This window comes from Mus musculus, chromosome 4, assembly GCF_000001635.26.
Source record: "Mus musculus strain C57BL/6J chromosome 4, GRCm38.p6 C57BL/6J".
In the NCBI taxonomy this organism is placed as follows: domain Eukaryota; kingdom Metazoa; phylum Chordata; class Mammalia; order Rodentia; family Muridae; genus Mus; species Mus musculus.
This window is the reverse complement of record NC_000070.6, coordinates 11,274,775-11,290,153: the sequence shown is the minus strand read 5'-3', so window position 1 is coordinate 11,290,153 and position 15,379 is coordinate 11,274,775. Positions and strand designations below refer to the sequence as shown.

The 15,379-nt window shown below is 40.1% G+C and overlaps 1 protein-coding gene across 3 annotated transcripts in view; it reads left to right on the top strand.

The window, feature by feature from the left end:
* The window catches only part of Dpy19l4 (dpy-19-like 4 (C. elegans)), a 60,824-nt gene that overhangs the window by 31,985 nt on the left and 13,460 nt on the right, over nucleotides 1-15,379 (top strand). For all 3 annotated transcript variants that reach the window (NM_001081201.2, XM_006538041.4, XM_006538042.4), the window contains 6 exons: nucleotides 411-484; nucleotides 2,521-2,679; nucleotides 4,981-5,100; nucleotides 9,030-9,150; nucleotides 12,169-12,225; nucleotides 13,208-13,290. In NM_001081201.2, coding sequence (NP_001074670.1) covers nucleotides 411-484; nucleotides 2,521-2,679; nucleotides 4,981-5,100; nucleotides 9,030-9,150; nucleotides 12,169-12,225; nucleotides 13,208-13,290 — 614 coding nt within the window. The remainder of the gene's footprint in view (nucleotides 1-410; nucleotides 485-2,520; nucleotides 2,680-4,980; nucleotides 5,101-9,029; nucleotides 9,151-12,168; nucleotides 12,226-13,207; nucleotides 13,291-15,379) is intronic.

Here is a 15,379-nt window from a genome sequence, read left to right as displayed (position 1 = left end):
AGAGGACTGTATTATGCCAGCTTTACTGAGAACCACATGCTAACAAAGGAGTAGAGTGTACACAAAGTTATCCTTAACTGCACTGTGTTAGAAACCAAATAACCCAACAGAAACGTCTGGGAGTAGGGGTTATTTGAATCAGCTGTGCTAGGTTGAAATGTTCATACTCTCAAAATACCATTCCATTTCATGCCTAAGCATGCAGTAAATGTATTCATATTGCAAACTGTGTGCTACTTAATTCACTATTCTTTTAATCAGGCTGTATTTTCTATCATTGGTAATTGGAAATAAGTATACTGTCAAAAGCATAGGCATAAGAGTGTATTTCTTTGTTAAAATAATGTTTTCTTCTCTGTAAGAAGGATATTTCACAACTTGGCCATGGTATCTGATTCTCTCTCATCCAGATGTTTGTCCCACACAAAGAAAATGAGCATGTGCTGAAATTTCTTGAAGTCAAATTTGGACTAAATATGACTAAGTAAGTTTCACATTTACAAGTTTATCTCATATGTAACCTGTAGGAAATAAAAAGCAAGAACCCTGGATGGAGGGAGTGTGTACTTGGCTACATGTTGCTTAGAAAACAGTTTTGGATTTTATATAGAAGATTAATTTTTAGTTTTGGTTTTGTAGTATTGAGGATAGCCTTCAAGGCCCTGTGGATTATTGGCAGTTTTCTATCACAGAACTATAATCCCATCCTATAGAATAAATGACATTGATGTTTGGAGTGGTGGGGTGGGGAAGGAAGTGTGGGGCCATAGCTCAGTTGGTAGCATGCTTGCCTCGTATGCACAGAACCCCAGTTCTAACCCAGCACTACAGGGGAAACGTGGCTAGCATGCTTGGGACCATGGTTTGAATACCTTGAGCAGCAACATCAATAAATACATTTCTAGTCTTCTAGAAAGTAGATAGACTTAAACCTTAGACAGCATGGGAGTATTTAGTTTATTTATTCTTACAGATGGATATGTTGTGTATGTGTAAGGAAGTGTGTGTAGAGATCAGCCCCCAAAATATAAGATATTTCGGTAGCAGCATCTTTAATGGTGCTATAGTCCTATTGTCAAAATTTAGCTTATTTTTTAAAATGCAGTCATTTTTGAAATAGACACTTTCGTACTACCCTCACTTTTTAAATTTTGTTATTTTCTATGTATAAGTACTTCTGCATATATGATGTGCACCATATGTGTAAATGCCCTTGAAGGCCAGAAGACATTGAATCCCCTGGAACTGAAGCTGTAGATGGTTGTGAGGCTGAGTGTATGTATGTGCACATCAAGGAGCCCAAGTAGGTCAGGAAAGGGAATTAGATCCCCTGGGACTGGAGTTAAGCAGATTCTGAGCCGACATGTGGGTGCTGGGAACCAAGCCCAGGTCCTCTGGAAGAGCAGCCAGTGCTATTAACTGCTGAGCCACCTCTTCAGGTGTTCCATGAGCACTTCTGAACATCACTCCATGTCTGACCTGGGGATGTGGCTCAGTGGTAGAAGTGCCTGCCTCATTCATGTGCATGACGCCCTGGGCTTAACCCTCAGCTCAGCAACTGGAAAAATACGTTTGCCATTGGACTTCACAGATGGTCACAGCCACTGGATGTCTTAGCTACTCCACAAAATGCTCATGTGAGCAACTTAAAGCACTAGCAGGCTTAGTTTTGCTCACTAGACTTACAAAAGCAGCCAGTGTTCCTAACCATTGAGTCACATCTCCAGCTTTGATTACTTAAGGCATTTTAAGAGAGTGAGAGAGAGCGCGCGCGCGCGCGCGCGCGCGAGAGAGAGAGAGAGAGAGAGAGAGAGAGAGAGAGAGCAAGAGAGAGAGAGAGCGAGAGAGAGAGAGAGCGAGAGAGAGAGAGAGTGAGAGAACAGAGAAAGAGAATGTGTGTGTGTGAGTGCCTTGCTGTGTATATATGTTTGTGTTAGTCAAAAGTCAAGTTTTACAGTTTGTTTTCTTCTTACACCATTGCATTGAACTCAGTTTTTCAGGCTCATCAGGAAGTGCCTTTATCCATCAAGTTGTCCCACTGTCTCAGTTCCCTAGATTGTGACTGTTCCTGGTCATTTGTTTCACTGTTTCTGACCCATGGAGTGTTAGGAGGTTAGGAAACAGAGAGAGAGGAAGGGGAAGGGACAAGGCACATACTTCAAAGACATCTTCCATCCAGTGGCCTACCCCCAGTCAGATTATGAATCCTTCAAGCTTCTGACCTACGTCGGTTCCTATGGCTTCTACCCCAGAACAGTGCTGCTGGGAATGTAGCTTTCTGGCCTCAAGCCTGTCTTGAGGGTCGTGATTTATTCACCATGAGTCTGGTAAGGGAGCAGTGTGTCATTTGTGAACAGTTTAGATGAAGGCATGGCTTCATTGCAGCCTACCCTTGCTGTTACAAATGAGTAAATTTAGAGAATGCGTTTTATCTTTGTTTTTACTGAGATTTAAAAATACCTTTATGTTCATCAGTTTAAAACACATGAGGTTTCCTACCCTGTGTTTTGTCTTTTGTAGGAATTTCACACTGAACTGGCTCCTTTGTCAAGAGTCTCTCCAGGCGCCGTCCCAGGATTTTTTTTTCCGATTGACCCAATCTTCCCTGTTGCCATTCTATGTTTTAGTGTTAATTATTTGTCTTCTTTCTATGACACAAGTCTTTTTTAGAAGGATGAGGTAAGTGCTTATAATAATCAATTGTATTACTAATTACTGTATTTTAAAGATATAAAGTATTTTAAGGTGTGTGTGTTGGTCTGGTGCTGGGTTTTGAGAACCCAGGGCCTTGTGCATGCTGAATGTGCTTTGCCTCTAAGTTGTGTCCAGATCCAGAGTCTTGTCTTGTCTTCTCTTCTCTCTTCTCTCTTCTCTCTTCTCTCTTCTCTCTTCTCTCTTCTCTCTTCTCTCTTCTCTCTTCTCTCTTCTCTCTTCTCTCTTCCCTTCCCTTCCCTCCCCTCCCCTTCCCTCCCCTCCCCTCCCCTCCCCTCCCCTCCCCTCCCCTCCCCTCCCTTCTCTCTTCTCTTCTCTTCTCTTCTCTTCTCTTCTCTTCTCTTCTCTCTTCTCTCTTCTCTCTTCTCTCTCCTCTCTCCTCTCCCCTCTCCCCTCTCCCCTCTCCCCTCTCCCCTCTCCCCTCTCCCCTCTCCCCTCTCCCCTCTCCCCTCTCCTCTCTTCTCTCTTCTCTTCTTTTCCTTTCTCTCCTTTTCTCTCTTTATTTTTATTTTTTTGAAGAGACAGGGTTTGGAACTTGGGTGTAGTGCTATGACAGAACCCTTAACCAGCCCACACGAGGCCCTGGGCTTAGCTCTAAGGGGACAGGAAGGAGAGCGAGAGGTTTTCTTGTGCTCCCCTACATGACCTAGAACTCACAATTGTAAGCAGTTCTCTTGGCTCAGTCTCCAAATCATATAAGACTATAGGTGTATGCCCACGTCACAGCTTTTCAATACTGTGTTTATTTTAGAGCATCTAATTCTATTCTTTCTTTATTGGTTATTGTGATGGTTTGAATATTTTTGGCCCAGGGAGTGGCCCTATTAGGCGGCGTGGCCTTGTTGGAGTAAGTGTGTCACTGTGGGAGTGGGCTTAAGACCCTCACCCTAGCTGCCTGGAAGTCAGTCTTCCTCTAGCAGCCTTCAGATGAAAGATGTTGAACTCTCAGCTCTGCCAGCACCATATCAGCCTGGATGCTGCCATGCTCTTGCCTCAAAGATAATGGACTGAACCTGTAAGCCAGCCCCAATTAAATGTTGTCTATATAAGACTTGCCTTGGTCATGGTGTCTGTTCACAGCAGTAAATCCCTAACTAAGACGGTCATTATAAATTAATCAGGAAAGCAAATGTTTAGCTTTATACCTCTGAGTATTTATATGGATATATAAGTAATAGATTAAGCTTTTGCATATTCATTTAATAATTTTCTAAAATCTTAATTAAGAATAATATTTTGGATGGGCATGGTAGCACAAGTCTTTAATCTCAGCACTCAGGAGGCTAAGTCAGGCTCATCTCTGAGTTTAAGACCAACTTGGTTTACAAAGCAAGTTCCAGGAGAGCAAGGGCTACATAGAAAAATTCTGTCTCTGAGGTGGTTTGGGATACACACACACACACACACACACACACACACATATATATATACATACACATGCACACATCCATACACACACGTGTATACATACATATATGAAATAATTTATATATACACATATTATGCATGTGTGTACACATATACATATATAAACATATATATGTAATTTAATTAAAATGAAGCTATTAGTGTGATTTGAAGTTACTTAAAACTTTTCTGAATATGATTGGACATGCCTATAACCTCAGGACAAGCCTATAAACTCAGGAGACTTTGCTAAGAGAATTGTGAGTTCAAAGGCAGCCTGGGTCACTATCTCAAAAAATGAGAAATAAAGGCAAAAAAGCAAAAACAATAACAAAATATAAATCACTATAAATATACTTGATTCAAATGTTCATTATGCTGTAAAGTATCACTTCCCAGTCAGTTGATCTACTTTATACAGTGCATGCTCTCTTACCGCTGACAATATATACAGCACTTATTAGTGTATAAAGACCTATGCTTGGTGGCCCCCAGCACTAAAATAAAAGAAAATGTAACTTGAAGCTAGGTATGGTGGCTCACATCTGCAGTCTCAACTCTGTATAGCCTTAGGCAAAAAGAATGGCCTGGGGTAGAGGCAAGCTTAGATACAGACTGTGTTCTAGGCCTGAGCTAGTGGTGTCCCAAGCAAACAAAAAGAAGAAGATGGTTGCGTATAGCTTTTTATCTTTATAATTTAATTTTGTAGTTTAGATTGATTAGCATCACTAGTTCAGGAATAATTGGTCTTAGAAAAAGGAGAAGAAATTCAGTTTTAGGCATAACCTTCAAACATGATGATGTATTGTTGATTTTTCATGTATATTTTTCCAAATTTACAAAAATGTTTCCTTTATATAGTGGTAAGTCTAAGAAAGAAACTGTAACTCTTGAAGACGGAAGAATTGGAGAAAGGCCAGAAATAATTTATCATGTAATTCACACTCTGTTGCTGGGCTCTCTTGCCATGCTTATGGAAGGGTAAGTGCCCTGCTTGAGCAGTTTGTCATTTTAAAGCTTACCTTTTTTAGAATTTATTTATTTATGTATTAGGTACTTTGTATGCATGTATATCTGGACACCAGGAGGCAGCATCAGACAGATGTGGGCTGCCATGCTGGTGCTGGGAATTGAATTCAGGACCTTTGGAAGAGCAGTGAGTGCTCTTAACCATCTCTCCAGCCCCACCCTTACCTTTCATGCTGAGAGCTACTGAGTACATTTAAAGCAGTTTCTAAAACTTTATTTAAGGAAGTATAAACTTTCAGGGCTGCTCTTATTCCATTACTTAGGAGGCAGGGGCAGACAGGTAGATCTTTGCGGCCAGCCTGGTCTGCATAGTGAGCTCTGGAGCAGTCAGGGCTACACAGAGGAACTCAGTCTTGAAAAACAAACAAGCAAAAACTTTTTAGTGGCTAGGGAAATGGCTTATAAATTAAGAGTACTTGTTGCTCTTGCAAAAGACCTTCCCAGTACCCACATAAATCAGGTCTCTAAAACCATATGTAAAACTGTAGATTCAGAGGATCCAATACTCTCTGCTGGCCTATTCTGGGACATACATATGCTCAAGCAAAGTATTATATATGTAAGATAAATGAAAAATCGTCTAATTTATAAAGATACAACAATTTAAAATATAAGTGAAGTTTAACAAACATTTAAAAATATAGCAAACATATTTAATTATTCATTTATTTATTAAAGTACTATTGAATACCTTCTAAGATTCATGCATTATGCTAAATACTCGAAGTACAGTGGTAAACAGCATGAACACAGGGTTTGGTTTCTACTTTCTGTAACTATTGGCCTAATGGAGCCGACAGATGTTAACTATATAACAAACTAAAGTTATAACTTGGGAAGTGAAGGACGAGTAAATGGTGCTGTGGGGACATTTGGAGTCTGGATATGGCTAGAAAAAATGTTTGAGGGACGGAGTGCTGAGTAAAACTGACCTTGTGAACAGAAGAGAGAAGAGTATCCCAGGCAGAGGGGATCATGTTGCTAAGTTTATAATAGGAAAGCACGCAGCTGGACTGGAGAGATGGCTCAGCGGTTAAGAGCACTGACTGTTCTTCTGAAGGTCCTGAGTTCAAATCCCAGCCATCACGTGATGGCTCACAACCATCTATAATGGAATCTGATGCCCTCTTCAGGTGTGTCTGAAGTCAGTTACAGTGTACTTACATATAATAATAATAATAAATAAATCCTTGAAAAAAAATGAAAGCAGGCAGCATATTCTGAAGGGGCTAAGGAGATATGGTGAAGTATAGTGACATGCAGTGGGTCTTATAGTAGGCCCACTATAGTGGGGGTGGGGTGAAGGAGTTGGTTTTGTTTTTTCTCTTACTTCTTTTATTGCTTTTAAATGGAAAACCAACCGTTGAGACTCTGATTGGTGTATGAACAAGGCAAAGTGTTTACATTTCATTTCTTTCTGGTTATTGTGTTATGTTTGTTTATGTTGTGTTATGTATGTTTAAAATTTGCGCGAAGTCAGTCGTTACTTCACGTTCGTATAGTACAATATGCAAGGTTGTGGTGTGTGGTTCAGTTGTTTCACAAGTGTGCCTGTTCAGATAACCCCACCATGACCTCACTAGGCAATGTTAGCTTGTGGGACTACTGTCATGTATGCAGTCTATTGTTGACAGAAACACCACCATGTAGTATACTACTATTAATATTTAGGTAAGTTATGTCACAGTTACGTTGGAGGCGAAGGCACATGGCTCTATGAGTTCAAGGTCTTCATAATGAGTTCTAGGCCAGCCAGTGCTACATAGTGAGACCGCTCTCCCATAACAAAACAGAAACAACAGTGACAACCCTAAAAACCATATCCTTATTTGTACATTTTTAGTTTTCAAACCTCCCTTAGTCTGCTTCTACATAAAATCATGCCAAATTGTTAATAAACTTTATGAAAACCCATTCATTGAGCAGAAGAGTTTTTGTTTTGTTTTGTTTTGTTTTGTTTTGTCTTTGAAGCAGTATCTCAAGTCTGATCTTGAACTTGAAATTCTCAAAAATCTGACACTCCCAGACCCCTACCCCTGCACACCTTTGTGCAGTGCTAGGGCCTGAACCCAGGACCTTGCACAAGCTAGGCAAACGATATACCTAGTTGAAGCAAAGGTTCTAAATCTTTATATGTAAGTCAATTAGCAAATAAAATGGAATGCCTCTTCAGTTTAAGGTAGTAAATGTTCAGGAGTCCTTAAGGCTATCCCTACTTTTGAAACCAACTACAAGTTCAGAGGTTTCCTAAAATATTTTTGGGTTCTATTACTAGGACTGACATGATGAGAATAGTCATTGTAATGTGGGCTACCACTTACTTCAGCGAAACAGGTATATATAATGAGCAGATGAAGAGACACACAGAATAGGGTCTAGGAGAGAGGTAGACTTAGGACTGTGCTGACCGTCACACTGTGGAGATGGCAGACCATTCCTGTTTCTGAGGAGCAGTGCAAACCTGGTGTTCACAGGGGACACAGCTGTCAGGGAAGCCCAGCTGGGTTCAATTTTATTGGTGCTTAGACACAGATGAAGTTGGCTACTCGTGGCTGACCTTATTCTGAAGCCTCTCCAGAGGTTGAACTGATACTTTGTCGCCCAGGGCCCCAGAATAAATGTACTCTTAGCATGAGTTGTAGGCATGGCATAGCCATCCCATCTCCACAAAGATATTCTTGTCCAGCAGGTGGTCACCTCCTAGGAGTAGGGGCAGAGGCCAGATCCCTCTGTGTGCAAGAGTAAACATTTATTCACAATAAGTAAGATGTATGAAAATAAATATGATGAAAGGTAATTTGTGAGGCTTTTTGCACGATAATTATTATTAAATTATAATTCAAAGCAAAACATATCATTTTCCATTTTGTTCCTTTCTTCCTCTATCTCCCTCCATCCTTTCTTATTTTTTTTTTCTTGTTGTGTTGGGAATTGAATTAAGGCCTTATATATGCTAGACAAATACTCTACTACTGAGCTACATCCCAGACTTGTCTTCTGTTTACATAAAACAGATTAAAAACTGGGCAAGTTGACCATAGCACTGCAGAAGTAGAGGCAGAAGAGCCAGAAGTTCAAGGTCATTGGCTCAGCTGCACTGCAAATTCCATGCCAGCCTTGATACTTGATACCTTACCTAAAAAATAAAATTAAAAAAAATAAGAGGAAAGTCAGGTAGCTCATGCTCTCAGAGGGTGGAAGCTGGAGGATTGCCTTGAGTGTGAAGCCAGCTTTTGACTTTTCTTGTCTCAAAGACAAGGAAAAGCTGCTGTTAGTGGCTTATACCTGTAATCTCAGAAGGCTGAGGCAGGAGACTCACTCTAGTAATGTCAGCCAATTCTACTCGGAAAGACAGTTTGGAAATACTGAGTGAGATCACATTGTGTAAAAAAAAAAAAAAAAAAAAAAAGAAAAAGAACAAAAAAAAAGAAAAGAGGCTTTTGAATGGAGGTGCACACCTTTAATACCAGCACTTGGAGTCAGAGATTCGTGGATCTGTGAGTTTAATGCTAGCTTGCTCTACACAATGAACCCTTGTCTTCAAAACAAACAGCAATGGGCTGGATGGATGGCTCAGCAGTTAAGAGCAGTGACTGGCCATCAATTCCTAGCAACTACATGGTGGCTCACAACTATTTGTAATGGGATCTGATGCCCTCTTCTGGTTTATCTAAAGACAGCAACAATGTACTTAGATACATAAAACAAAAAGATAAGTCTTAAAAAAAAAAAACCAAAAATAAAAAATTGGGTACTAATCTGTTGCTGAAAACTAGAAGTGAAGATTTTTCGTGGTTCATTAATATTTTGTGGATAGTTAAAAGTACTTAGAAAAGAGAAATCAGGTAATAGGATATGTGATATGTGACTTTTTTTTCCAGCTTGAAATTCATTTGGACTCCTTACGTGTGCATGTTGGCCGCGTTTGGTGTATGTTCCCCCGAACTTTGGATGACACTTTTAAAGTGGCTTCGATTAAGAACTGTACACCCAATGTTGTTGGTGAGCCATTGTTATTTTGTGTTTGATACTTGTTTATCTTGCAGTTATACAAAATGTTAGGGCCATAAAGATGGCTCAGTGGGGGAAAGGCACCTGCCACCACCAAGCCTGTGATGATTTGAGTTCCATCCGGGGGCCCCACATGATGGAGGCAGAGAACTGATTCCCATTTGTTGTCTTATGTGCACAGCTGTATGTGTAAGTGTGCATACTGTGACACACACAATTAAATAGATAAATGTAGTCAAATCATTTTAAATGCTGGTAAATGAAACCAAGACAGGGGTGGTGGAAGCTCATAACTTTAATCCCAGCACTCGGGAGGCAGAGGTAGGTGGATTTCTGAGTTTGAGACCAGCCTGGTCTACAAAGTGAGTTCCAAGACAGCCAGGGCTACACAGAGAAACCCTGTCTCAAAAAATAAAAACAAAACAAGAAAACCCCAGGACAACAACAACAACATAAAAACAAGTTATGGGTAGAAAAGTAGACTATGATAGGTAAACAGCTTTTAAAAGTTTTCTTTTCTCGTTCTTGTTGCAGCAGGGTGCCAGACTGGCCTGGATCTCACTGTATGGTGAGAGACTATCTCGGTCTTTTGAAGATCCTACATCTCCCCAGCATGAGGATATGCATTGCTAGGGCCTGGACCCAGAGCTGCTTACATGCTAGCTAGGTTCCCTGACAGGTCACCTGTATCCCTGCCCATTGGTTTATTGATTTGTCATTTGTTTTTGAGACAGAGTTGAATATAGTCCAGGTTAGCCCAGAATTCACTATATGGTTGAGCTCCTGATCTTCCAAATTCTAGATTTATAGGCACGCACCATCATACTTAGATTTTAGGGTTTTGGTGGTGGTGGTTTTGTTTTTAATTTTATGAGATGGGGTCTTTATCCATCGGTTAGGGAATCCTCAAACCCATAGCCATCCAGTGTCAGCTTCTTGGAAGTTGGGCTTACAACCATGAGCACCACCCTTGGCTTATAATGTTCGGTTTAAACAAATGCATTTCAATCTATATAACTTACAAAAGAAAAGGCAAAAACTGAAATGAATCGGTAATATGAGGTGACATTAAAAATTTTTCTAACTGGCCTTATGAATGACAAGAACTATTTGTTTAAAAATGTTTAGGATAATATTGTAGACTTTATTTCTAAAAGATTTCTATTGTTGTTACTAAGGGTGACTTCAAACTCCTTGCTCATAGTGATCCTTCTGCCCCAGCCTTCTGAAGTCACAGACACACATTTTATATGGACTTCAGGTTTTAAATATCTTCTTTCTTGACTTTACTTAGATCTATGTATGTTTCCATGTGAAAAGAATTTACACTGTTCTGCTGTGTGCGTAAAATAAAGATAAATAAAATGTTAGAGTTAGGTGTGATAGAACTGGGGTAGTTGAGAAAGGAAGATTCCAGTTTGGGATCAGCCTTGGCTACACAGCAAGATACTATCTACAAAACAGAACAGATCAGGGGAGATGGTGGAGTATGGCTCAGTGAAATGCTTGTCTCTCATTCCTGAGGATTCCATTTGGATCCCACAAGGGGAAGAATAGTACCTGATGCTGTAGAATGCTTTTATCTGGCAGGGGAAATTTCATGATGAGGGTGGATTTCTCTTAGTGGGGTTTAACCACTTTATCTGGATGTCCTAACCCCTGTTATTTCCCCAAATGTAGGAATCCAGACAGAATTATTTGTGTTAGTGGGAAAGAGGGCAATGTTCATAGTTTCTAACAGTTTTGAAGGAGAGGAAACAACAAGCAAACCCCCACCATATGTAGACTAGGAAAAACATGTTTGGGCAAAAAGATGATAAATTATGTTAAACAGTGATCTTCTTATATTTTCTCCAGTCTTCGTTCCAGAATTTACGTTTTCTCATTTTTAACATAGTATGGTGATCTATGATAGCTATTTCGCCTGTGTGGTTTTAGTGCCTTTTGCTGTTACCTTTTCATGCTAATTCATAGTTATTTGTAAGCTTCTTATAACATAGGCCTCCGACAGAGTTTTACATATGATTGGGGCTAGAGAAATGACTCGACAGTCAGGAGCATGAACTGCTGCTGCAGAGGACCCACGGTATCCTCCCAGTAGCACATCAGGTGTCCTGCAACCATCTCCAGGGAACCTGATGCTGTCCACCTGTCCTAGACACCGCATATGCATGTGTGAGAGATGCACACTCATACAGAAGCTAGAATAAGTCTTGAAAAACTTTACATGTTATTTGCTATTGGAAAAACCTCTATGGAGGTAATGTTTTCTAGTTTGTTCCATGAAACAGAATCACTTAATGTAATAAACTCACACTGGTCTCACATCCCCAATCCTCCTGACTATCTCAGTTACAGGCAACCATAAATTCAGATTAACTAAGCACTAGTTTCTTTAATTTCTTTTTAAAGTTATTTTCTTTATTTAGAGACAGAATCTCTCTATGTAGTCCAGATTGTCCTTAAACTTGCAGACATTCTCTTGCCTCTGGCTCCTGAGTGCTGAGATTAAAGGCATGTGCCACATGTGTGCATGAGCCAGTGGACATTACAAAAGAGTGTTATAGTGTGCTGTGAGCCACCATTCTGATGCTAGGGACTGACCCTGGTTCTCTGCAAGAACACAATAAATACTCTTGAACTGTTGAGCCATCTCTCTGGCACCAAGCACTAATTTTGTTTGGTTTTGTTTATGGTGGAATCTTACTGTGTAGCCCTGATTGGCCTAGAACTCGGTCTCTAGACCAAGTAGCCTTCAACTGAGATCCGTGTGCTTCTGCCTCCCAAGTGCTGGGGTTAGAGGCATGTGTCACCATGTCCCACTCCTTGACCATCTGCCTTATATAGCAAATACTTTTACCAACACCTCAATTTGTCTGAAGCACACTAGCCTTCACTCAATTCACTTTGAACTAGATTCATGTTAATGTTAGTCTAAGTCAATGCTAATAGATCTAGCATATATTCTAAAGTGTGTTTACCCATAACTCTTTTTGTTATTTATTTTAGGCTCTTATTCTGAGCATGGCGGTACCCACTATTATAGGTCTTAGTTTATGGAAAGAGGTAAGAGATTTTATATTATGAAAATGTATTTATCTATAAGGTTATAAATTTATGTATGTGTGTAGGAAGCTTCTATCAAGACACCTCACTAACAAAGCTGATGTCCTTAAAGTTGCTGCCATTGCTTCCTAACAAGATAGCCAAAACATTCCCTCCCTCCCTCCCCCAACCTCCCCCTCTTTCTCTTTCTTTCACTCTGGCTGTCCTGGAATTCACTATGTAGACCAGCCTCACCTCCAATTCATAGAGACCTGTTTGCCGCTGCCTCCTGGGTGCTGGGATTAAAGACATGTACCACCAACTTCTGCTCCCCAAACATTTTTTAAATTTACTTTCTCATGTATTTTATGTATATGAGTACTCATTTCCTTGTTATCTTTTGAGACAAGGTCTCATTATGTAGCCCAGGCTGACCTTGAATTTTTGGTAATCCTCTTAACTCAGCATCTCAAGTGCTGGAATTATACAAGTATTCTATCACATCCAGCCTAAAACAGTTTTAGGATGTAATCTAATGCAGTTTTCTTCAGTCTAATGCTATTGTAAGTTCTTACCATAATTGACAAAACTTGAATAAGTAGGTCTTAATATTTAAATATATTTTGGTAACTCCAATTTTAATATCTGTGAAATGAAATAATTTTTTGGCTTAACATAATATAGCAGGAAACTAATTGCCAATCAACCTGCAAAATATTTGTCCTGGAATTTTTAAATTTACTATGTCTATACATGAACACTAAAACCGATGTTATAGTGTTATATTGTTGTTTGATAATAACATTAGTTACTCCATCTAAGCAGTGAGTAACTATAAAATTATAATTATTCCGGTTGAAAAGATGACCAGGTCAGTGAAGAGAACAGCAATGTGGCAATGTTGACATGTCAGCATGCTTCAAGGTGGTCTTTTGGAATACTTTGAAACAGTTTTCAGCTTTCCAGTTACTTACACCTCTGGGTGTTTTGTTTTGTGTTTTAGTTTTTTCCACGATTAATTACAGAATTAACAGAACTACAGGAATTCTATGATCCAGATACAGTGGAACTTATGACCTGGATAAAGTAAGGACCAAATTGCTCAAGACTATTGTTAACTGTCATTAACTAGTCTTTGCATGCTGTCTCATGACTTCGGGGATAATAATGAATGAATTGTTCTTTGTAAACTCAGGAATCATTAATTTGTAATTCTAATTTTATAAGTAAACTCATCTTAAAGTTGAAACAACCTTGGTAAGTCTGAGAGTGGCAGTTGGAGACCCTTTCTTCCACACAGCAGCAATGTGGACTCCAGACACCCTTTACTTACTCAGAAGTGAAGGTGGATAATTCAGGGACTCAGAAAAGGCTGTATTGCCAGGAAAAGCATGTTAGCTCTTGGTTAGAAACAACCATAGCCATGAAAGTCTAGGTAATTAATCTGAGTTTGTAGCAATGGGTCTGAGTTCACATGGGCTAGAACTTGATTCAGGAAATCCAAGGTATTGACGTGTTCGTGAAAAGTAGTCCTGAGTCCGTTTCTTCTCAACTCAGGTTCTATGGAATTCCATAAAGAAATTCATGAAGCCCTGAAATAACACATGAAAAAATAGTTCAGCATAGGAAGTATCAGCTATTGTTTGTAATCAACAGTGGAAGTGGACTTTAGCAATTTCTAATAATTTGTGTTGTTTCATTTTTGGCATATAGCAAACTGTCATAAAACTTAATGATTATAAGCAATCAGTGAAAAATGTTTTACACATTTTTGTGGATCAGCGAGTGCTAACAGTTGAGAAGATTTCTCTGGTCTCGGCCAGCTCAGGCAGGGCTGGATAACCTGGCATGGCCTCTTTGGCTTGTCTGTGTTTGGCTAGTTGTCACCGGAAATCAGGCTAACTTGACCTCTGGTCTCATGGTATGTGCACCTGTTTGTGACGTAGTAGCTAGAGAATTCCCAAGAGCAAATAGAGTGGGCACAGTTCAGTGTAAACCACACTGTCTGTACTATTTTGCGTATCTTAGGGTTTCTAGTGCTGGGGTGAAACGCCATGACCAAAAGCAGCTTGGGGAGGAAAGGGTTTGTTTCAGTTACACTTTTATATCACAGTCCAGCACTGAAGCAGGTCAGAACAGACAGGAATCTGCGATAGGAACTCCATCGGCCACGGAGGGGTGCTGCTTACTGACTGTTGCCCATGGCTTGCTCGACTTGCTTTCTTAAAGCACCCAGGATTGCCAGCCCAGGGATAGCACCTCACCCAGTGAACTGGGTCCACCCACGTCAATTATGAACCAGAGACTAGCCTAGAGGCCAATCTTATGGAGACCTTTTCTCAGATAAGAGTCCTTCTTCCCAGATGTGTCTCTAACTTGTGTTGACATGAGACTAGCCAGCACATACAGCTACTGTCCCATTGATGTAGCAGACCACATGGCAAAGATCAGCATCTGCCTCCGGATCCATGGCTGCGAGAATTACTGCAGCCATTCTTGTGATCAGTTTATCCCTGGTAGAGATTTCCAAATAACTATGTTTAAACTTGTTAAAGACAAAATACAAAAAGCAGATAAAGCCTTTTTTAAAAGTCCTAGAAGAACAAACGCTGAGTACTTGGGAGACGGAGGCATGGGGCATCACTGTAAGTCTGAGACCAGCCAGAGCTACAGAGTGAGACCCCCGGTGGTGCTGGTTGTTGTTTTTAAGACGTGGAAAATAAAGGAGATGGAACTGAGAAATATTTAAAGAAATGACAGGTTTGTTTATAGAATGAATGCATAAAAGTGAGGATAGGTTTTATAATGAGGTCTTAATTTCTATAAAGACATTCCATATTTTTTTAGGTTACCTTAACCATTGCTACTAAGACTTAATGGGAGTCGTAGTTGCTAGTGGGGAGCATGACAATACACTATTGTGTTGTCACAAACAACAAAGGCAACTACATCCTTTGTGTGATTTACCAAAACTAGGCGGTAGTGGTGTTCTCAGAAGGCAGAGGCAGGCAGATCTCTGTTAGTTCAAGTCCATCCTGGTCTACAGAGCAAGTTCCAGGACAGCCAGGACTACACAGAAGAACCCTGTCTTGAAACACCCCTCCCTCCCCACCCCTCACCACTCCCTCACCAAAAAAAAAAAAAAAAAAAAAGAGGGCTGGAGAGATGGCTCAGC